Below are 25,394 nucleotides of genomic sequence, written 5' to 3'. Positions count from 1 at the left end.
TGGGTGGTGTAAGTCAAGAAACCTTGTTGGCTAGACTTACGTAGGCCCTTGGGCCGATAGCCTAGTACTTACCTATGAACCTTCTTATTTTTTATACTAGAAGGTGTTTATGTTATAGACCCTATATAGTTAGTGGTAGGCACCATTGTATAGTGTTATTTATTTAATAACCTACATATGCATAAAAATGACTGGCTTTATGAGGAACAAGAGAAATTTAAGGAGAACTAAGGGAACAAGGCTAAATCTGTTGGCCAAAATGATAGTGCTATCCCTAAATTATAGCAGTAGGGAGGTAAGACCAGATGTGTCAAATGTGATTCCGCATGCAACTGTTATTACAATTTTACAGTATGGTAGGCATATAGTTTCAACATTTTATTTTTATAAACTGTAATATTTTATGCCAAGATGAGCATTTCCACAGATGTTATTGATTTGTACATAGTATTATTGAAATTGCTTCAATGTTGCTAAACCACTGGACACTTGACCAGTGCGCAAATAATCAGTTTACATAAAAAAATGAATATCTGCCAGCAGTTTGATCTCTATGTTATGTTTAACTTATTATCCTTAGAATTAATGCTGTAGCGATCTTTTTTTTCAGAAACTCCATTCTCACTTTTTTGATCTGTCATCTGGAGACCTGGTTTTAGAGCAAGACAAAAGGAGAAGCCTAGTTCATCCAAGAGCAACAGAATTTCGTATTCATGTGAGTTTCTTTTTTTTTTTTCCACTGCTTCCCTATGACACATATACATCATTCCATTTGAATTTGATAAACCAAGGTGAGAGACTAAAATACTTTACAGTCTGGACTTTGAATTGAAAAGATGCACACGCATACGTATACTTTATTTTTGTCCATTTCCCAAACATTGCAGCAATGTGATTAGAATGCAAAAGATATAATGGTGCATTATGTCACTTCAATCAAGTGCAGCAGATCTTGGCTGAGTTCCAGGATAATGTTTGGGTATTAATTACATCTCAACCTCTTTGACAAATGGCCAAGTAGCTTTTTTAAATTCCCTGTACAATATTATTCATCCTATTTTATGATATATTATGTATGAATTTAAAAATTAATGTACATTTTAGATAGGGCTAATATTAAGTTTATTTTATTTTATGTCTGCATGCAGCAATGGCATACATGTTTAAAATTTGAAGACAGCATGACTTTTAAGTACAAGGGTCTTATTTTGCTTTAACTATTCAGAGTACTGACCCCATAAAACATTATTCTGTTAATGGATGACAGTCAGCAAGTGATTTGTTTTCCCTTGATAGATAATTAATTACTTTGTGGTTTGCATGATCACTAAGAAAATAACATGGATGTTTCAAATTGTTGTAGTTCTGTAGGAAAAGCTTTTAGATTAATTTTTGTCATAAGCAAAAACTCATAAAAGTTTCTTTTCCAGACTCCTCTTTCCCTCTCTATCTATGTATATATATTTATATATATGGAGTGATCATTTCTTATGTACATGGGTGTATTTGTATATCTCTCTTTCTCCATATGTATGTGCATGCATGTATTTTATATATCTGCCTATATGTATACGTATGTATATATTTGCATATATGCATATTACTGTTTCCTAGAAGGTGAATGCATATAGGTGTGCGTGTATCTGTCCGTATGCAAATGCATACACGTATCTTGTCTACCTTTCTGAATGTATCTGCATGTGTGATGTATGTGTGTGTGAATGTGTATATATATATATATATATATATATATATATATATATATATATATATATATACATATATGTAACTGTAATTTCATATAGAGGTGTGTGTCTGTGTGAGCGTGTGTATTGATGTAGGCATTTTTAATATTGATTATTATACTGTCCCTTCAATAGCTTATTGTTTATCTGATTCATTCATTGCGTACTTCATATTTGTTATGCAAATACTTTCTCTGATTTGTTGAAACTTCATTATCTGGAACAAAAACAAACCCAATATCTTGAGCAAAAACAAATCCAATAATGCAACATGGCTGATGTAAATGTATAGGCTAATTGTGTTTAGATTGCCTGGAGTGACAAAAAAGCCTTTGGTATTGTTGATCACCTTCAGATAGTAAGCCTAAAGCTTCTGATATTAATATATTTAAATCTAATTTAAAGCTCCAAGCATTTAGTTGTCAGTCTGCAACCTACTTATCTGACCTCTAGAAATCAGTAAAGCATTTGGTGTTCAAGATAGGATACTCAAATTTAAAGCAATATCTTATAACACTTGATTTGAAGAAACACTGATTTTATTGCCAGACTTACAACTGATACAATAAAATTTACATCATACATTGAATAAATCACTTTATAAAAAAGAGAAAAACAAATGCATGTCATTCATTTCAAACATCATTGTAAGGAAAACTAATAGTTGGAAATGTTAGCCTGTAATGCAGATGTAATTTTTTTCCCATTCTGTAAAATGCTATTTCTAAATCTTGTCTTGGAGAAATAAGATTGAGACTAGTCCTACACTGAGTGTAACTTTAAGCCATATCATCCTCGGAGAAATAAACAAAAAAATCACTTTCATTATCAAGGTTCAATTTTGAAAACATTGGGAAATGTCTGACCTTTTAGTAATGTTTAAGCAACCCCCTTCCACATTCACTCCTTCTGTAAATTCAGACAGCAGTGAACCAATGGATGTCAAATATGATGGAGGTACGCCTTACCTGAGCAGCAGTTATCTCTGTGAGAAATGAGTTTCATTTGTCTTGATTCTACAGTTTTTATTTGCCTATTGTATGACTGCAAGCAAGTCATGTGTGCAGACACAGGTCCTGAGTTGCTCATGAAAAGTGGTAATTGTGTTTAGTGAGTTTACATGGTAAACATATAACTTAGCAAAGAAATTACAACTACACAGTTAGGATTGTTGTTATTAAACCAATGCAATGTCACATGCATTGTTGTTCAACTCCTGACATGGCATCATCATAGCAGCCAAGCAACGCCTGTGCCAACAGACTTACTCCTGCTTACGTATTGTAAACCAGCACCAGACAGTAACAATTTTCTAATTTTGCTGTAAAGGGGGAAGCAACATAGCGCTTAGATTTAGACATGTGGTGATCTTCCAATATTCACTCTAATCCTTAAGTAGTAACTCCTAATAAATAATAAAAGATGATGAGCTTTGACTTTCATTGAAAACTGTTTGATATTCACATAGGATTTTATATACATCAGGCATTCATATCTCAACAGATTTATAAGCAATCAGAAAAAACACAATATTGCATTTGTTTTATACTATATTCCCATATGCAGTCTTTATGAGAACTTTCACTCTAGGTGTGGGTGGATCAATCACATAGAAAGAGACCATATATTGCCATCAGTCCAAAATATGACAAAAGATAAAATATCTTCATCTGTTTTTTATGTGTATGTGTGGTGGGGGGGGGGTGGCATATACTCTTCGTAGTTTGCACCCTTTTCAGTTGCTATTTTATCTGTCAGCCTTATGATTGTATTTAGCTGTTTTGAATCTAATACTAAACTACTCCCCTCTACAGTTATGTGATTAATGTCATTACAACATAAGAAAATAGAAAAAAAAATAAAAGAAACAGGAAAAAGGCTACACAGAAAAGCCATGTGGGCTACATCAATAAAAATACCCAGGCAAATCAGAATGGCATTTGTGTAAAACCTTCAACCTCCTAGAAAGTAGACCATTGGATATATGCTAGTGACCCTTTAAGGAAATAAAAGTGTTCTGGACACATGACTTCTAATCAAAAATATCTAGGACACATGACATCTGAATGTGCACTGACTTTTCAGCTTTTACAAGTCTGTACTGATGTATTCAGGCCAATAAATTCAAACTCCACAACCTGCAGATATATACCAAATTAAGCTGATATTAGGTGCAGGCAGATTGCTAGCTATGTAGACCATGATATGGCATTATACAAAATGCTAACTATACAAAGGAAACGGGGGCTTTGAAATAAGGAATTAAGTATACAGCGTATTTTGCGCCCATAATTATAGTCCCCTGTTTTCTAGATTTTCAAGAAGCTTCACATCTGCTCTATTCGCTTGAGTGCATTTTGATGCTAACATTTACTCAGCTAGCCATGGTAAATAAAACCCATCAGATATCAAACATAACTTAAAAGAGGAGTGGAAGACGGCCATTGACTGTTTGCAAAGTAATGCAGCAAGGTTTCAGATGATACTTAAGATATACAAATAAAATTTCTATGTGTACACGTCTGTTTTGTCAGGATTAATACTGTCGCACTCAGTGAAGTCACAGATCATGCAGAAATGTTAAAAGGAAGTCAGGCTGAAACAATTCCAATCAATTAAATAGGATGTTTTAGATAAAAAATGGAGTACAATAACTGGTAAATCAGAACAAGAACTGAAAGGTCAAAATGAAACAAACTCTGACTAAGACAACTTTATATTGTTGAGAAGATGAAGAAAAAGTAGGCGAAAACATTACAAAACTGGTATACTTAACCAACCTTCAGATACTTAAGATGTAACTATTGATTTACAAACATATGATTGAAGCCTGGGTTAAATTCCATGTTAGAAAATATGTTCTACCCTCTTATATTTATTAGTCTGGTCACATGCTTTGATGATGCAGCCCCATGTGTTTCTGTTTCTGTCTCGCTATTATAAGATAGAGCACAGTACTTCAGAAATTGTATCTAAGCTTAGGAGAGCAAATTGTTTTGCTACAAATTATAACTGTGAAATTGAGATATGGGAGTTTACCAAAGTTCAAAGAACTGAGATGGCTTTCTGACTGTAAATTATGTTGTTTTCCTACAAAGTTATAGAATGCCACTTGTGAGAACTAGCTCTAAATGATGCATTTAAACTGAGCTCAGTACAAGTTAGGATAGATAAGACAGAAGAACTGAAATTACTATGATTTGTAAGTGAAAGGAGCTGGAATTTACAATAATACCAATGACTTTTGATTTGACTGATCCCTTATGGAAGCATTGTTTGGTGTTGCAATTAAATTATTTATACCTTTTGCCTACTTCTCTTCTTCAGAAAACTTGGGCATCTCTGAACAATATTAAGAGCAAATTTCAGTATTTACTGATTGAATAATATTCTTGTTTTGTGAGACTTGAGTACTAGATAGAGCAAATAAAGAATGGGGCACACAAATATTGAATATTATGATCTGTTTAGTGAATATAACAGACCTGTCCAAACTGACAGAAACTTCAAAGTTAAAATAGGATCCTCTTAATCAGAATCTGCACCTATTGCCAAAGTTGTACCTCATGGATCAATTTCTGCTTCGTTTTCTTCTTCAGATTCATGAACAAACTTTTTTTGTGATCTATCCCATCTCCCATCCATCCTCTATACTGATGACATGATCATTTACCAGTCATTTCACTCTTACACCAATATTCAATCCCAGCTCCAGTCTGACTTACTCGATCTCCACCAATGGCACGTAAACCATAAATTCCTTCTTAACCCCTCCAAACTACGCTTTTCAGAACTCCATGGACATTTCATCAAGTAATTGTATCTTTAATTATCTTTGACTAATACAGCCATTCCATGGAAACAGCTTCCACTTTAAAATACCTATGGATTGATGAGTCATTAAATTTTCATTTTCACATAGACAAAGTGAGAGCAAAAATAATCTCCTACCTCTTCTGGATGAATAAGATCTCCTCTTTTCTATCCTAACTAGCCAGAGCAGACATGAGTAAGGGAGTTCTCCTTTCTCAGCTTGAATATGAACTTCTGCCTCCAAGAAAAACATTGCCACACTCAAAAAATCTGATTCATTTCAAATACGTCTCTCTGTGAGCATCACTGTATCACCACAAAAAAAGTCAAATGGCTACCCATAAAACAAAGATCTAACCTACTGTTAGGATCCCAGTTCTACAAACAAGTACAACCCCAGATATGCACTCACTCAGTTAAACCTCATAAAAATATTACAACATGATAATTTACTCACAAGCCACAACAACTCTAATTACCCCTAGAATCAAACCCAACAGCATTGTGTATCCATTCTCCTCTCAGGTACCTGTTGTTTTTCAAGCTCTCCCCATCCCTCCAAAAGAAATAAACACATACTCCAAATTTAGAATATAGCTTAAATAGCACTTTTTCATCAGTGACAAATGCTTCTGCTTCAACACAGCACATATCACTTAAACTATCCCTATCTCCTTTCCAAGTTACTTCTCCTCTCTCAGGTTTACTATGGTTGTCCCACTTCCGAAACAAATGTATATGTTGCACATTGTACCTTACTTGTACACTAGAATGTGTATATATATATATATATATATATATATATATATATATATATATATATATATATATATATATTATACATTTTTTCCTATTTCTATGTTTTTGGGATATGTTTTGCATTTCACCTAGGTTGAGCTTGAAATTGATCCATATTAATCAATGCACTGTTCCAGAAAACAAAACAAAAAAAAATATATATATATATCTGTACACACACACACACACACACGCACTCACAGGCGCGCGCGCACACACACACACACACACACACACACACACACACACACACATATATATATTTCCCTGGGGGAAACAAATGGACCAGATCTCACCCATGTGAGGATCAAAAGATCTATATGGATCATGGCGGGAAGGTAATGGTACTGTTCTGTTTTGTTAGAAGCCAAGTTTCTATTTTTTCTGCCAATAGATATTTTTGATTAAAAACATATGACTTCTTGTCAAAGGAAAAATATACTTTAAAATGATCAATACACGGTAGGTTCAGGTTAAGGCACTTTAATCTTGCAGCAAGGAGTTGTTTTTATGCTTTTCTACTTGTACTATCAATTTTTGTGAGAAACTTCCTAAGAGAAACAACGTGGCCTTGGATACCACCGGTTAGATATATGCAATGTTACCATTCAAGGTACTATGGCTAATTTGAGCACAAAGCAAGTATAGATTGCAGTTCATTTTTCCAACAGTTCTTTGTCTGTTTTTATCTCTTCCTTCTGCAGCTGTGCACGTTCTCATACCACGAACAGAGCTAATTGTTCAAAATCATAACATTATAGAATATAGCATTTGTTCATTCATTGCTTCATGACCTAGCAGATAATCACCTGTTTTTCAAGTACATTTCCAAAAGGCATAAACATGAATTTTGCTGTGCTAGCAGTTACTGGGTCAGAGGGCATCTTGCAAGTTTCAGAAAGCACACTGCAGTTTCAAAAGCAACTTTTAGTCTCATATAAAACTAAGCTGTATATAAAATAATGTATATAAAATAAAATGAAAAACATGTTAACTCTTTTAGTTTCTAATTAGCATTAAGCACACACATTAATACATATTTTTCTAACATTCCCCCCCTGTTAATACTTTTTAATTCTATTTTCAAAAGCATAAACAGTTTGCTTCTTCTCCTAACCGCTTCCATTCAGGATTTGCAGTTAAGAGAGTCATTCAATTTAAACTTATGAAAGTGTTTCACTTTTCAACAACTCTTCAATTTCAGTACTTTGATACAAATTCTCAGAAACTGACATGTCTATAAAATCTTTGATTAACTTCTTCATGTAGGGAATACCACAACAAATGCATGCTCCTAATAGGAGTAATCCCACACAAATGGCAATCAGGATGTTCATTAGGATGGAACCCCACCCCCCAAACAGATTCTGAAAAAAGTCTGTCAGAGGGTTTGGGCCTGGTTTGGTCATGGTCGACATTTGCTGGATCACCTCAAGATGGTAGTTTATCTCGTGCTGGTTGTCAGGAATATACAAACAGCATTCTTATTTGATTAAAGCGCACATACCACCTCTCGCCGCTAGGGTGAAGTCGAGAGCCATGTGGTTCTGAAGCACCACAGTTCTCATAGCATTCAGTTCATCAGTCACTAATTCGAGAGCAGAAAAAGTTGCATTGCTCATAACTTCGAGAAGTTTAGACAGTTTTCTCAGCTCCCAAATCGATTTCACTGCGCCATATGCAGGGGCTATGCCTGCCCATGATATAATGGTGTCACTCAAGTCCATGTGTGTCAGTTTATCTTTGTTTTTTACGGAGTTATGGTTTCTCCACCCTGCTTCGATTCGTCCCACTGGATGCTCGGGTCTCTTGATTGGACTTCTAGGTTTACTGCTGACCTCTCTGACATTTCAAATTTTTCCCTGAGGCAAAGCTGCAGTGTGTCGTATGGCTGGAACCAGGTAACCCAAAAAACAACTGCTGGACCAATTCTCAGGTAGCCATTTATATGCTTTTTTCCCACAAACAAAATAACAATTTTCTACTTTAGTATTGATATAAGCTTGCCCTGCATGAAGCATTTTCTTATCAATAATAGAAAGCTGCTTTAAAAGAACAGGATTATGCTGTATTTCATTAACACTTATATGCATCTTTTTGAAATATGCATCATAGTTTGTATCACAAATACTTTTTGTCTTACTGGCCTTAATATAACATTTATAAGAAACAGTCACATTGCAATTGCTCCAACCCACCTGAATAGTGTCATTTTTGTAAAAACATACAATCCCTTTTTGTGTAACAGGTAGGTACAATGCTATTTTGTCTTGTGATTTCACAGGTGTAGTATCAAAGATCAAGTTTTCCCAGGTCTCATTGACCCCTAGGGGAACAGCAGTCATCAATAATCCCCTGTATGCTGTTGGTATAGCTGTGCAAATACAGCAGTTTGAAACATTAAAAGTCTCAGCATACACATATTTAATTGCTTGGTATGTGTTAAAGTTTGGATGCCAGTCTATGAGTAATGCATCATGTTTGTTCATTTCAACTCTTGTGGCTGGGAAAAGGAAAGGCCACAGCAAAAAAGATCATTGTTATCAGTATAGCTATCAGGATAATCATGCAAATTTTCTGAGGTTGTTCTGCATCTCTGTTTACTCTATACCTGGTCATTTTGTTCTCGTTGTACAACAGTAATACGGTTTTTGTCCAGTTCAAAGTTCTTAACCAATTTACAGTGTGTCAGATAAATCCAAGATGCTCACTCTGCGATCTTGACTGTAGTGGGTGTCGACAGTAGCACCTGGTACGGTCCTTCCCACTTCGGAGAACTCCAGTTCTTTTTCTTCACGACCTTCACCCAGACCCACGTGCCTGGGGCTATTGCTGTTTCCGATGGTCTGGTTTGTTCTTTATCTGAAACAGAATTTAATTGCAAAAGTTTGTTATTCAAAAATCGCCTCATATACTCTGCAAGTGAACTGTCAGCCTCCTGTTCTGCAGGCATGAGAGGTTTCCACTGAGGTGTATAATATGCCCTCCCAAACAGAATTTCAAAAGGAGTTAACCCTTTTACATTTGGAACAGTTCTCATACTCAACAGTGCCAGAGGTAGACAGTGCACCCAGTTCTTTTGTGTCTCACTAATCAATTTCCTGTGCTTATTTTTCAAAACTCCATTGTGCCTCTCTACTAATCCTGCAGATTGGGGGTGGTATGCACAATGTTTTTTCAGAGAAATCCCAAAGTAACGGCTTAATTGTTGTATAGTTTGATTTACAGCGTGTGTGCCATTGTCACTATAAATCTTTTCCGGTATGCCAAATCTAGGAATAATTTCTTTAACGAGGACTTTTGCAACAGTAGCTGCATCTGGATTTTTAGTTGGAAAAGCTTCCACCCATTTGGAAAACATATCTATAATGACAAGGCAGTGCTTCTTATTTTCGCATTTGTTCAGCTCTATAAAATCCATACAGCTAGTATGGAACAGATATGGTGGTGTAGGGAAACTCCCTTGCTTAGGTTTCAGTGCCCCTTGTGCATGATGCTTGTTACAAACATGGCATGCTGCACAAAATTTTTTGTGTAGTTTGTAAATCCATACGTCGTAAATACTCGATTCACTAACTGTACCATCCCCCCTGTTGAGACATGGCACTGCCCATGGCTCAAAAAAGCTGCATATCTAAACAAGTTAGATGGTAAAATCGGTTTCCTCTCTTTGGAGATGTACAGCCCTTTCTCAAGAATTGCTCCTTGTTTTATCCATTTTTGTTTTTCTACATTTGTAGTAAGTGTCTGCATTGTTTTTAACATTTCTAAGTCTAAAATCTCAGATGGTTGTAATTCCTCACTCAAAAGAAATACTTCTGAAGCTGAATCAGCCCTCGCATTACCTTTTGAAATCCTATCCTGTTGCTTGGTATGAGCTATGCATTTGCAAATAGCTACTTTCTGAGGTAACTGAATAGAGTCTAACAAATCTAAAATAAATTGCGCATGATTAATTGGTTTACCAGTAGATGTTATCATTCCTCTATTTTTCCACTGCTGCGCAAAAACATGTACAGTAGAAAAAGCATACTGGCTGTCAGTAAAAATGTTCACTTGTTTACCCTTTGCCAAGGTACATGCCCTTGTTAAAGCAATCAATTCTGCTGCTTGTGCAGATAAGTTGTGTGGTAAAGACTTTGCTTCTAAAATCTCAGTATCAGAAACTACTGCATACCCCACTAGATTCTGTCCTGTAGGACCCCTCCTACACGAGCCGTCCACATAGTATGTCATCTCGGTATCATCCAAGGGAATATCCATGAGATCTTTTTTAGGTAGTGTCTTTTGCTCAATCTCCTGCAGGCAGCAGTGTGGTTTGCCATCTGCAGGGGTTGGGAGCAAGGTTGACGGATTCAAAGTTGTGCATCATTCAATTGTCATATGAGGTTGGCTCAACAGTATAGTCATACAGGAAAGATGTCTAGCAGGAGAAAGATATGCTACTTTTTCTTGCAGTAAAATAATCGCGACTGCATGAGGCACTCTCAATGTGAGAGGGTGGAATAACACTACTGATGTTGAAGCCTGCACTGCCATTGCAGCTGCGACTACTGCTTGTACACAGTGGGGCAGGGATCGTGCCACTGGGTCTAGCTGTGATGAATAGTAAGCTATGGGGCATTGTTTGTCCCCATACTGCTGTGTTAACACTGATGTCATATAACCTTGCTTACAATCTACAGTTTGGAAAAATCATTTATGATAGTTCGGTAATCCTAAAACTAATGAGGATGCTATCAGTTGTTTCAATTTGCAAAAAGCTGATTCTGCTTCTGGTGTGCACTGTAATAAATCTTGTGCTGCCATAGGCTTTTTGAATATCAAGTTGGTCAGTGGAGCAGATTCCAAGGCATAGTTTGGAATCCAACTCCGACAAAAATTAGTAGTACCTAGGAAGGACATCATTTCCTTCTTGGTAGTTGGTTTAGGTGCTTGTAATATTGCTGTTTTTCTGTCTTCATCTAATATTCTGCCTTCTTTGGATATTATATATCCCAGGTATTTGACCTGTTTTTTCCAAAGTTGCAGTTTGTTCTTGTTTACCTTGTGTCCTTGAGTAGCTAAAAATTGTTGTAATGCTATGGTATCCTCTCTGCATTCTTGCCTGGTGGGGGCTGCCAGCAGAATGTCATCTACGTAAAGTAAAATCTGACTGCCTTTCGGTGGGATAAATCCCGCCAGGTTACTTGCCATTTCTTGTGCGAATATTGTTGGACTCTCACAATATCCCTGTGGTAGTCGCGTATATGTATACCTTTTCCCCTGAAATGTAAATGCAAACCAATGTTGACTGTCAGGGTGTATCGATATTGACAAAAACGCATTGCTAATATCTACCACAGAAAAATACTTTTGTTGAGGTTTCAAATCATTTAATAAGGTGTGTGGATCTGGCACCGTAGGTGCCCTGGATATAACTGCGTCATTTACAGCTTGTAAATCTTGGACCATACGCCATTCTCCATTTGCTTTCCTAACAGGAAATAAGGGTGTATTACATGGTGAATCAGGAGATTCTATCAATACTCCTTCCTTAAGTAAGGCTGCTATTATAGGTTTGATTCCTATTTCTGCATCCTTTCTCAAGGGATACTGTCTTTTTTGAGGTCTAAATGCTGACGTTTGCATGATAGTGACTGGTCCTGCTGTACGAATAAGTCCTACATCTGATTTTCCTGTCGACCAGAGAGTCTCTGGTATGTCTCATAAGGCTTTTTCCTCTTCCTCTAGTAAGAGTGCTACTCATCTGTCCTCACTTGCCTGCAAGTGTACAGCTGGGTGTGTCTGTGTCATCCAATTCACCTTCTGCTTTTGTACTCCCTGTTCAGAAAGTTCTAACTCTGTCTGCTTTTCCCACCTTGTGACTTTTTCTCCTAGGTCTGCCCACTTCACATTTCTATCTTTAGTCAAACTCACATGTGGTAATCGATTAGATTTATAAAGTGCTAGAAATTCCTGGGGCAATGAATAGCTTACTACACTGTTTCCTTCTGTGTCCCAGTACAGATTTCGTAATACTAATCTGTTAGCATGGTTTCTAAACAGTTCTTGCTCATATTCTTTATCAGGTCCTGGTTTGCTACAGTAATATAGAGTGCAATACAACAAATGCTGTTTATCAGTGTTAAGGGAGGGAGATTTACTGATGGCTATGTTCATCAGTTCTTCGGTTACTGCCCCTGGACCAGTCGTAACCAAGTCCTGGCTGTACCAGTAAAATGTTTCACCCTCCGGTCGCACTACAAAATTATCCATTTGTCACTGTGCTTCCATACCCTGCATAATTGGAACTACTGCTGTGCCAAAAATCTGCATTAGGTCTCTGCCCAAAAGATTCACTGGGCATTTTGCAGAAACAACAATTTTGCTTTTCTGGGTAATCCCTGAAACAGGGTCAGTTATTGCTATGTTGTGGGAGAGTGGCTCTCGATACAGCTGTCCATTAGCTGGTTTCACTAATATGTAATCAAGTGATTCTGAATTTTCTGGTAGTTTGGAAGGATGTATCAGGGTCCATGAAGCCCCTGAGTCACACAGGAATTTAACTTCCCTCCCCTCTACCAGAAGTGTAACTTTCGGTTTTGTGTCTGCTAAGTAGAGCTCTAGGCTCAATAATGCTAATGCTAAGTCTAAAATTTCATTTTCTTCATTATCTTTGATTTCATACACATCCTCTATTTCTTCTATCATATCCTCTACTCCTTCTATCACATTTGCACTTGTCTTTTCTTGTTTATTCCTTTCCAGTGATTCTTGACTATCATATAGTCAGTCCTCACCCTCCTTGTCTTCTGTGGTTACCTTTTTATTTTGCCTGCAATCCCTTGCTAAGTGTCCCTTTTTCCCGCATTTAAAACATTCACCCCTTTTCTTTCTCTCTTCAAAGTCCTCTGATCGTTTATCATATTGTTTGTTTCCCTGGGCATTTTTCTTACCCTTCTTCCCAGTTTGTACTACAAAGACTTCTGATCTGTCTTCTACTGCAAATACTTGAGTTTCCTTTTTCTTTTTGCTATTAAAATGCCTTTCGGCATGTCTAGCATATTCAAGTAATGAATGTAATCTACTTGTACAATGATCTACCGTGTGCTTTGTAATAAAGCTGCTAATGGGTGTAATACTGCCTTTCAAAAATGCATTCTTTAGCTGCTGCTCATATGGGGAATCATGTGTTTGGTCTTCAGGTACCTGCATTCCACAATGGTTATTAAAACACTCTAATAATCTGGCATAATATCTATCAACAGTTCCACCTTCTTGTTGTATGCATTGATTAATGCAAGTCCAGTCAGCCCTAGGCTTCCATTTCTCAGAGATTCGGTCTGTCAGACCTTTCACTCTGTTATCCAGTTCTGCGTTACTATGTGGGAGTGACCTAAGTTCTGCGTCACGGGGATTCCAGTTGCCAATGATCATGTGCCAGTCTGGACCCACGATTTGTCTGACTACTTTCTCTACTTCCTCTCCATTCAAATGGTAACTTAACCTCATGCCCTGTAAGTCTTCTAAGAATTTTCTAAAATTAACTTTCGGATGGGGAATTCCCTCTGTGGCTTTCCTGATGTCTTCCGGTGTCCACGGTCTATATACTAGAAGAGTTGGGTCCTGTCCTGCCCGTGGATTTTGTACTTCTATGAGTGGACTTCTCTCTTCTTCACTCATAGCTTGTGAATTTTTATTTATTTCATACAATTCAATATCCCCTCTTAAGTTGCGTGTTCGAGACCTAGTCTCGATAGGATCTCTGACAAACGGTTTTGGTTTTTCAGGAACAGCTGGATATAGCGGAGGTGGATTAGCTTGTCCACTCGCTTCATATTCTGGTAAGGGAAGTGGAGGGGGCGGAGGGGCTGTTGCTATTACCAAGTTATTGTCTTCTTTATCTAAAAACATTGCTTTTGAATTTTTAATCTTTTGTTCCCTGCGGTTTGCTTCCTCAAGCCACCTGTGTGCCTGAGGGACTCCTAATTGATGTTGCTTTTTTAGCTGACCTTTTGTGTCTGTTTTAAGTTGTCTAACAAGTTTAATAAGTGAAGGTTTATCTAAATTACAATCAAATTTGTATTTATTAACCCATTTTGTATAATACCTAACATTGTCGGCACGCTGTAATTGCATATATTTCGCGTCTTTGGTTAAGGGCGGATCGCGGGAACTTTTTGTGCACTGATTTCCCATGTTGTCTTAGCTAAGTTAGAAATTGTTACGTAACCCTTTTTTTTTTTTTACGTGGTACCATGACTTACACTTTTTCACAGTTTATCTAGAATAACTGCCTACCTATTCTGTTTCCCTGATCTATGACAAGATAGCAGTCTTTTTTGTCCCTGATCTGCACTTGCAAATCTCCCTGACAAAAACCAAAATACTGTAACAAGTCCCTGATCTAAAACAGAAAAGGGTAAATTCCTCCTTACCTGAGCCTCCGTGTTTGATCCCACCAGAACGTTGACTCATCCTCCAATCGCAGATCAGAAACAGTGGCTGGCCTCTTTTGAACGACAATTCAGTCGGAGGTCTTTCAAAGCAGAAGAACCGATGTGGCATCTTCCCCATACAGTTTCCTGCCACCGGGCCCATCTGTCCTGAGCTAGAGCGAGAGATATATCCGGCTCGAAGGACCAATCTGTCAAAGGAAAAATATACTTTAAAAATGATCAATACACAGTAGGTTCAGGTTAAGGCACTTTAGTCTTGCAGCAAGGAGACAAAAACGTTCTTATACAGAGTTTGTCTAACTAGAATCAGGAAATACCAGCATTTTTATACATTTTCTAATAAGACATTGCCTACCAAGCTGACGTAGCAGATCACAAGTTTTAACATCATCATTACATAGCAGTTGTTTTTATGCTTTTCTGCTTGTACTATCAGTTTTTGTGAGAAACTTCCTAAGAAAAACAACGTGGCCTTGGCTACCACCAGTTAGATATATGCAATGTTACCATTCAAGGTACTATGGCTAATTTGAGCACAAAGCAAGTATAGATTGCAGTTCATTTTTCCAACAGTTCTTTGTCTGTCTTTATCTCTTCCTTCTGCAGCTGTGCACGTTCTCATACCACAAACAGAGCTAATTGTTCAAAATCATAACATTATACAATATAGCATTTGTTCATTCATTGCTTCCTGACCTAGCAGATAATCACCTGTTTTTCAAGTACATTTCCAAAAGGCATAAACATGAATTTTGCTGTGCTAGCAGTTACTAGGTCAGTGGGCATCTTGCAAGTTTCAGAAAGCACACTGCAGTTTCAAAAGCATCTTTTAGTCTCATATAAAACTAAACTGTATATAAAATAATATATATAAAATAGAATGAAAAATGTATTAACCCTTTTAGTTTCTAATTAGCATTAAGCACACACATTAATACATACTTTTCTAACACTTCTAAAGCATAGATGGAGAAAAATGTAAGTGGATAAAGAAAGTGAAGTATACCAGTGCATACACCGTGTCTTCATGTGCAATGTTTGAATTTTGTTAGTTTTGCATTTTGTGCCAGCTTAATTTAACTTTTTTTTAATAACTGAAATCAAGATTATCAGTGCAGTATGTTTAATATCAAACTTAGTTTACCTTTTATTAGCTGGAATATATAACAAAAAGACTACTCTGCTGAGGGCAGCTGTTCTTCAAGTACCAGATGAAAGGGTCAGGTAGCTAGTCTGTCATTATATTAAAAAAAATACCTACTCATGTTCCTGGGTGTGAAGGATCTTACAATGACTTGCATGAGTGCACACCCTCACCAACAAACAACTTATGTGGTTTGTTGCACTTATGCTGAGGTATTTGAAGGAAAAAGACTTGATAAATAAAATCACATATTTACTTAAAGTTATATGTTGTCAAAGACTAAGAAGAAATGCATACATTTTTAGTTATATTTGAGTAACAGTAGACCACAAGTGCATTATAGCTCTCAACTGTCCAGGTTTTCACAGAATGTCCAGATTTTTACCTTGTATATTTGCCCTGTTCAACATAAAATTTGTTGTTTTCTGGCAAATTATTGAATATCATTCAGAAAATTTATGCTAAAGCAAAAATATTATTCTAGCAATTTCCTAAGTTTATAAGAGCAATATTTAAAACCTGTCCTGAGTGTTGGATTTTACTTCCAATTATTTTTACGTTTGTACAACTTTCTTGCATTTAGAAGTGGACACGTATGAAATACATGAGAGGTGTAGTTAAACGTAAACTTTGTAAGTATCATCGATAAAATATTTAACCTGATTTTTAATTTTACTCCCTTGTACATGTCATGGGTATAGACTTTGGAAAGAAACTGAGTACAGTTATTGAGACAGAAATAGTCGCTTTTGAAATCGAAGGGCAAAATGAAACTACTTAGTGTGGTCCTAAATGCCTGCTGTCTCATTAAGAATGAAAGCAGCACATCAAGTTAAGTAGGTGAGGGGTTTCTAACAAAGAACATGTAATCAATGCAATAATAAAACATTCATCTTATTAGATGAATATGGATATTATTAAATTAAAATTTAGCTAGACTGCGGTGGTGGTGCTGAGGTAGTGTTGTCACCTCACAGTAAGATGTTGTCCTGTTCGATTGTCAGCTAGAGCGTCTGCTGTGTGGAGACATGTGTGAATGGGTATATCTTCGTTGAAGGTTGTGCGTCAGGGCTGGCAACTCGGCATGTAAAAATCTACTGCCAATAATTAGCTGACCGGAGTTCCACTGTGGCGACCCATAACCGGGAAAAGCCAAAAGACTCAACATTCAATTTAAATTTAGCTGCAACAGAACATGCTTTGCTGTACTTAAAGCAAGAGAAAAATTAGATTAAAAAAAAGATAAGACGGGTTGCAAGGTCTGCATATGAGGTCATGCAACCATCTGAGGAAGTTTTTGTAAAAACACTTGAAGAGCTAATTCTAAAAGAAGTACATTGAGTAAGCACTGTCAACCTCACGTTAAATCATTTATCACCAAAAAATATCAAATGTCTCCACTGCGAACTTCAAAATAAGTTGTTTAAATTAACATTCTTTCATACCAAGCCTATGCTGTCTTGTAGAAACAGAATCAGCCTACAGTGACAGTATTATGTTGACATATTTAGACAAACAGATATCAGAATTAACAAATGTTTCTTTTGCTACTTGAACTAGACTGTGCCATTTGCTCAGTTACATTGCACCACATTACTTAACAGATGCAGCAAGTGCAAAGAAAAAAAGGAACTTATTCAGCATTCTGTTTTCTTTGAAAATCAAAATGCAACCATTGCTGTATGGATTTTTTTCATTCTAAAATATTTTTACTGATATGTACCATTTGGCTAGACAACTAAGAGGGTTGTGTGTTTCAGCATACATAGCAGGATTGATTTAAATAGATCACTCCTTCACCTGCAGATATTTAATATTTACAAATATTGCTGATATTTTTAATTTAAGATTGCTTCTGTTGTCATACAGATGCTACAGACTGTTAATGGAGATGATACACTGAGCAGGTCATTTTTCAGATTGTTATTTATAAGTATAACACATCAGAGCTACAGCATTAAGGCTCCTATACATAGCACAAGCAGAAAACTATAATTCAAAATAGAAAGGGATAATGTTGAAACTCAAGAAACAAGGAGACACTGGGATTTTAGATGCAGGCCTTTAAGGAAAATAACAATAATCATACTGAATATTATATCCATAAAGTAGCAGAAAGTATTCTAAGAACTAATCCAACACAGGAATGGAGAAATTAGATTCTGTTGATAGGGGTGACTGCAATTAGGGGTATAGACAATAGGCAAGAAGGGACTGGAATACGTTAGAGAAAACTAGCAAGTGAACAAAGGTAATGGGTGCAAATAACTAGAGAGAGAAAGGTAATAGCATGGGAAGAGGCCAAGAATTTATTTGGATTGCAGGTTAGAGATTGCCTTCCCTATCAACAATTGATGTCAGAGTATAGGCAAAGGGAAAGAAATAGTGGGTCCTAAATGAAAGTCCAGCACTGGTAGAGTTTTTAGTAGAATCTACAAGAGAAGCTGCTATTAAAAAAGGAATAATTATTAGAACATATCAAATATTGTATGATAACTATAACAATCAATCAGAGGAGGTTAAAAAAGATTAGGAAGAGAGATGGATAATCAATTCACGAAGTACCAATGGGAAGATATATGTATGTCTTCCAAATATGCAACAAAATCTAAAAGATTTAGGATTTTTGTTTGGAAGTGTTTACATAGATATTTTTATAACTCAAGTAGATTCCAAATAATTTATCCTCAAGTAGACAGCAAATGTTGGAGGTGTGATGGGGAAGAAATGAGTACTTGGGAATATATTTTCTGGAAGTGCAGTGGGTTGGTGGACTTTAAGGATTCCCTGCAGGTTGAACTGTCATAGATGATATGTGGGCAGATTGGTGTGATGAGGGAGATGATTTTTCAGAGCTATGATACAGAATCTGAAGTGATGGTTTAATAAAGATGTGTCTTGTCTGAAAAAAACGGGGGCAAGAATTGAATAACTTATGTAATGTTGCTTAGGTTATATATGTGAAGCATAATGTTTGTTAATGTTAATTTGTTAATACAGATCGATTACTTTTGTATAAATGTAAATTTGCCTATGTTACAAGTGATACTTCAGTAAAAGGTTTTAGAAAAACACATCATAAAATTAAATGTTTAAATAACTGTTTTCATGCTGTTGAAAAATAATTTTGATGAACAAATTGCAGGTCTTTTGGCAGAAAAAGAGCTTGGTGCACCAGGCCCTATTGAATCTTGCAGGTGCTCATGTCATAATCCACTTCCTTCTTGAAGGTATGCATTGATGGGCCAACTTGAATTGAGATGGAGATTTCACTCTGTAGATGAGGAGTGTTTGATATATGAAGTCATTGTGCTTCGTAGTATAGCTGATATTAATTTTTGTAGGTGCTGAATGTTCTCCTGTGTTCAGGTAACCAGACTGTATCAGGGATATTCTAAGCAAAAAGTTTTAAATAGTGAAGGGGGGACTTTATTTCAAGGTTGCCACCTTTGTATTATGCCATTTCCAGGCAAATAAGCCACACCGCCTGCATAACATAAATGCACCCTTTGCCTCGGAGTAGCCACAGCATTTTTAACAAACTACAGCCAGACACATCAACTTTATATATCCTATGCAATAATTTGCAGGAGTCGTCTTAAGTGATAAGGTTCCTTGTCACCTATGCCCCACTGTCTATTGTTCCACCTAAAATGGACAGCACTGTCTCCCTTTTCCCCAGTCCTGGCCTTCCTATACCATACAAATTAGTTTTGCTTGCTTTCTCATACTTTGCTTTACTGGGTCAGCTTTTTCTACTTCATTTTCCTTCATCCATTCATCATTTCCTGAGTAGCAAAAAGAGTGTTATCACAACTGTGTAGGATAACAATGATTTAAACATAGAATCTCAGGGCCACAAGGCCCCCAAAATCAATATGGTTCTAGATGCTTTGCTATGAATTTTATTGCTTTTTTCTACAACCTTTGATTTAATGATGGCCTGAGCAAAATTCATGACTAAAGGAAATAAATTATCTTTTTTCTAAGGAAGAAATATGCTGAATCTAAGGCTTAAGGTTCAAAGCTGACAAAACAGTAATTTTCTAAGAAACTGAGAAGCAGTTACCCATAAACTAAGAAGACAAATGCTTCCATTCTGCACACCCTTATAGTGTTAGATTAAGATGAAAGTGAAAGAACAGATGGTCAGGGTCACATATTTCAAGTTGCTGCTGTTATACACCTAAACAGCATATCTCCTCACCCCTAATCCCCAAAAGACAGATATATTCTGTGTACCCCTTTGATATTAAACCGGAACAAAAATGAAAGAAGTAGAACTCAATGACATATTTCAGCTTGTTAATGTGAGATGTGCTTATGCAATGTCTCCTTATCCCTACCCACAGTGCGGTCAGTGCAGTCAGTGTGGTCATTATTTAACTTTCCTCAAAAAATCTGATCTCAGACATATGCACAGAAGGTAACTAGATCTTGTTTTAGAATGACATATTGACTAGGATCACTGAGTTAGAGTACAATGCTGTTTATATGGAACTACTTTAAAACATCTAATTACCATAACGTTGAGTTGCAGAACAGCAAGACGAAAGTCACAAAACGTTACATACCCGAACGTTCATATCAACATAAGCTTTCATCATGTAAGTAAACCCTTCACAACATAAAATAAAAATCAAACCAAAGCAAACAAAACCCACCCAAGTGGGGGGCTGCAGCCCCTACCCCCATGTGGGCGTAGCACCCCCCCACACATCCCTTAACTAAATATACCAACTCTGAGATCGCATTACAGTGGAGAAAAGGGCAAAGTTCACTATCTTGGCCAACTACCTCCTTCCGCAGTGAATACGTACAATGATGTGAACGTTCGGTTATGTAAAGTTTTGTGGTTTTCGTATTGCTGTTCTACAACTCAGCATTATGGTAATTAGCTGTTTTAAAGTAAATCCATTTATATGTCTAATTTTGATGAAAGTAAATAACTAAAGATCACAAGAATGTACTCCAACTCACTGCTCCTAGAAAGCTATGGTGACCTTCTGTTCACATATTTGAGGTTTTATTTTGAGGAAAGTTAAAAAAACAATGACCACACTGTCCTCCTCCCTGCACAAGCTACAGTGACTTTTTGTGCACACATCTAAAGATTGACTATGAGGAATAATGAAAGAAACAATTGCAATAATGTTACCAGTCTCCACGCAAAGTATAATAATATTCTCTGATTATCTCTGAGCAGGGTTGTTTTAAGACTAGATGGAGTCCACAGCAGAGACCCCTACTAAGCCACTGATACACCCATGAGTAGTGACTCAAAGAAGCTCTGAGGGTCAAGATGTTGGTGCTTCATTTTTGTGCCTTATTTTTGAAAGATTATTTTTTTTTTGTGCTACCCAGAACATTTATGCATGTACCTGCCAGTATTATTTTTCACATACTAACACACAGGTAACACACACACTGGTATTACCCATAACCAGCCAGGTATATTACAGGATACACAAAATATACCCTGACACTGCATGCGGTTAAAGTGAAGAAAAGTCAGTTTACCTATGGCATGTCTTTGGAATGTGGGAGGAAAGCAGAGCGATTGGATAAAGCCCAAACAGATAAATAGAGGACATGAAGACCCACACAAAAGGTGCCATGCCCAAGAACTCAGGTAGGCAGCATTGTGCCACTGTGCCAATTATCTGCTGGTTTTCCACATACACATCCAACCCTGAACACCAAAAAGAGGCACATATCATGTGTAATGCTGATATTTGACTGTGATGGAAAGTTAAGGAAGGTGTGGTTGACTTGTTGCTCTTATATACTCTTCAATGCCAGCCCGCCTCCCCCCCCCCCACACACACACACACAACACACATGCGCAACCATAAGCCATAGCAATGATAGTTTTTACTAGGAGTTTAACAAGCACAACACATTTTGCGGTACTGTTCCTGCATGCAGGTACATTGTGTGGCACTGCTCCTGCATGCCTGATCATTTATTGTTTCACAGTAATGAAACAACAGCAAGGTTTAAGTCATAACTTTCGTAACACTCTCTGCACTTACCATTTTACACGAAAATGCATTTTCCATTTTTTTCTCTTATCTTGCAAACAGTAATAGTGGTCATTCTGAACAATTAGCCTATTATATCTTTTGAATGTATCTGCCAGGAAATTAACCAACAGTATGACGACATTTATAATATCTTGGGAGCAACACATTTGACCCCAGTGCCTTTTCCTGTCTTTGTCAGCCAGTTCTTTATCTTCTCCTCCCACACTCTGTATTTATGATGCTATCTGTCTACTGCTCACACCATTTTGCACTTGCTCCTTCCCAGTGTTGTACATTTCTTTCAGTTTTCATGCTATAAGGTAATTATTCAGTATCTCAACTTTCTTCCCATCATCTATAACCTATTTCCCATACTTGTTTACCTGTCAAATAACCAAACAGACAAATTGTAGCTCATCATATGTTCAAACCCATACCATCGACAATTCAGTCCATCGAACTGTTCTGACAGAGATTGCATTACAGTAGGGATCAGGAAATGTGTCCTTTTCCCCACTGTACTGTGATCTTTGACTTGATATATATATATATATATATATATATATATATATATATATATATATATATATATATATAATTTCCAACAAGGTTGGGGTGCAGGGTGGTGCTTGCCCCCCTACAAAAGCAGTTTTGTGGTATAAGTGGGAGTTATCTTTGTTTTGAGTTTGTTTCAATGGACTAAATTGTTGATGATATCAGTTCAACTACGTGTTGTTTGACAGTCTGTCCATTCAATTATTTGACAGGTATCCATTTGGCTGATGAGATGTCTGTCTTTTTCCTGGTCTTTGATATATGTTCCCTTTCTGTTCCTAACCTGTTTATAGTAATTCTGTTTATGACTCACTTCATTCAGTCATACTTTTCATCTCTCTTTGGACTACTTCCTGGAACTCTTCCCCTCCTGTTTGTCAGTGTATTTGAACTCTGTTTCTCCCTGCTCGCTAGTTTACTGTGTAGCTGTGTTAGTCTTCTCTTCTTTCCTTTTTCTTTTCTGCAGTCCTGGTTCAATAACCCTGAGCATTTCCTCTAAACAATTTACCTGTAACCACCTAAGTGTATTTTTACTGTTTTCCATAGTTGTCATTTTTGCTACCTTGAGGTGCATACTTGTGCATTTCACGTCATGCCTTCTCTACACCCTGAAGTACATAGAGGTATGAAGCTGCTTTCACTTCAGCATTCCTTTTTGTTTCTGTCTTTGTTAGTTTCACATCTTGGATTTTGTTCTTACTGTTGCATTTGCCTTCTGGCTGATGGAGTCCATCTTCTCTATTGAATCAATATTAGAGCATGTGAGCCCTCTTCTGTCAGCTTCAGGTTCCAATAGGGTTATAGGTTCATAGGTTTATAGGTTGGTACTTGGCTATCAGCCCTAAGGCCTATACAACCAAGCCATAACAATTCCCTGGATATTTCTTCCCACAATATTTACTTCCCTGGACCCTTGTCTAGCAGGGTGACTGACATGATCCCCAGGGTGAATTTCCTATCTCCCATCCAATTGTCAAGGTTCCTTTTGAAGAGGGCCAAGGAGGTGCTCTGCTTGACATGTATGGGCAGTCTATTCCAGAGTATGGGGAGTATCTGGGTTAGGAACCTATCCCTCCAGCATGTTTTGTTCATTGTGATGACAAGGTTTAGATCCCTGGAGCGTGTGGCTCTGAGGGATTGTGATTTCTTTAAGTGGAGCATGTCCAACAGCTCAGGGTTTGACATGGCCTTATATGTTAAGTAGAGATCACCTCTGAGTAGACGATATGCCACAGAATATAACTGGTGTTTTTTTAGACGGTCAGCACAGGGCATCTGCTTTAGGCCTGTGATTTCTTTAGTAAGGTATTTCTACAGCCTTTCCAGCTGTTGCAGATGTCTTGAGAGGTACATACCAAATGGGGCATTGTAGTCTATAATGGGTCTAATGAAGGATGAGTACAGTGAGACAATAACCTCCTTTTTACAGGATGACAAGCCCTTAGTGATGTGGTGTGCCACATAGAAGGATTTCCTGACTGTTGTGGCACTGTGGTTATCAAAGGTGAGACCACTGTCCACCTGTGTCCCTATGTCTCTCATCACTCTTTTGGTGTTTAGTGTACTGCCACCTATGAGGTAATTCATGGGTGCATGTTTTTTCCCAAAGGGGATAACTATACATTTCTTGTCATTAAGCTTGAGCCCATGGCTTTGGCACCAAGCTTTTGTTTCTGTAAGGACCTTTTGTAGGATATCCACATCATTTGGGGATTCAATAATGACTCCCAGTTTGCAGTCATCTGTGAACTTTATTAGCCAGAGTCTCTTAGTGTTGGCCTGTACTTCAGATAAGTAGATGCCAAACAAGTGCGGTCTCCACTTGTCACTTGTCTGGAGCTGGATTTGGAGTCAGCTACTTTTACAATCTGGGTTCTGTCAGTAAGCCAGTTGGCAACTCATCGAGTGACGTAGGGATTTATGCCCAAATTAGTATGTTTATCTATGATTCCAGAGAGGGGGATGGTGTTGAAGGACTTGGTGAGGTCCAGATTTTTTTATTATTTTATTTTACATTTGTTAACCGGGCTAGTCTAACTGGATACATGTCCATTTTCAGTAGAGGCCTGAGGAGTTAAGCTCCAAGTTAGGACAAAAAAAAAAAAAAAAAAAGATAGATAGAAGAAAGATAGGCTGTGTGGACTGCCTTACCCTTGTCCACAGCTCTGGAGACTGATTCAAAGAAGTCAATCAGGTTCTGGAGACAAGATCGGCCCTTCATGAACCTAAACTGGGTGGTGTCCAGTGTTTGAAGGTTGCCAATGTCTTTCTTTATAAGTTCCATGATAATGCATTCCATGCCCTTGCAGATCAGGCTTGTCAGACTGATGGGACTGTAGTTCTCAGGATCCAAGGTGGATCCCCCCTTGTGGAGTGGGATAACTGTAGCTGTGCACCACTCAGTGGGCACAAAGCCTGAGGTGAGGCTAAGATTAAACATGACACTTAGGTGAGGTGCCAGTTCATTTTGTAGTTCATGTAGTACACAGCCTGGGATGTCATCTGGCCCATGGATGCTGATTTCTTAGCATTGGAGAGTGTGGTTTCTACCTGTGTGGCCATGATTACCAAAATTTGGCAATCGTTTGGTATTGAGATGGGCCCTTCGTGGGGTGGGGGTGGGGTGAAGTTGGCACTAAATCAGTCTGCCAGGATATTGGCAATATCCTTGGGATCAGTATATTTAATGCCATTCTGTTGTAGCTCAGAGCATATCTTAGAATTGTCATTTAGATTCTTGACATAGCTATAGAATGCCTTGTGGTTGCCTTTGGAATCTTTGGCAATTTTATTTTCGTAACTAGCTTTGGAGAATTTTATGAGGGATCTCAGCTTCTTACTGAGGCTGGTAAGGGAGCTCCTTTTTACAGCA

The 25,394-nt window shown here is 37.4% G+C and overlaps 1 protein-coding gene across 3 annotated transcripts in view; it reads left to right on the top strand.

Annotated features, from left to right (window-relative positions):
• NCKAP5 (NCK associated protein 5) overlaps positions 1-25,394 on the top strand; it is a 1,523,932-nt gene that overhangs the window by 1,205,538 nt on the left and 293,000 nt on the right. For all 3 annotated transcript variants that reach the window (XM_044074934.1, XM_044074933.1, XM_044074932.1), the window contains one exon: positions 611-715. In XM_044074934.1, coding sequence (XP_043930869.1) covers positions 611-715 — 105 coding nt within the window. The remainder of the gene's footprint in view (positions 1-610; positions 716-25,394) is intronic.

Source organism: Protopterus annectens, chromosome 6.part0 (assembly GCF_019279795.1).
Source record: "Protopterus annectens isolate FY-2018-M chromosome 6.part0, PAN1.0, whole genome shotgun sequence".
Taxonomy (NCBI): domain Eukaryota; kingdom Metazoa; phylum Chordata; order Ceratodontiformes; family Protopteridae; genus Protopterus; species Protopterus annectens.
The sequence above is the reverse complement of the archived record's forward strand: the minus strand, read 5'-3'. Positions and strand labels throughout refer to the sequence as shown.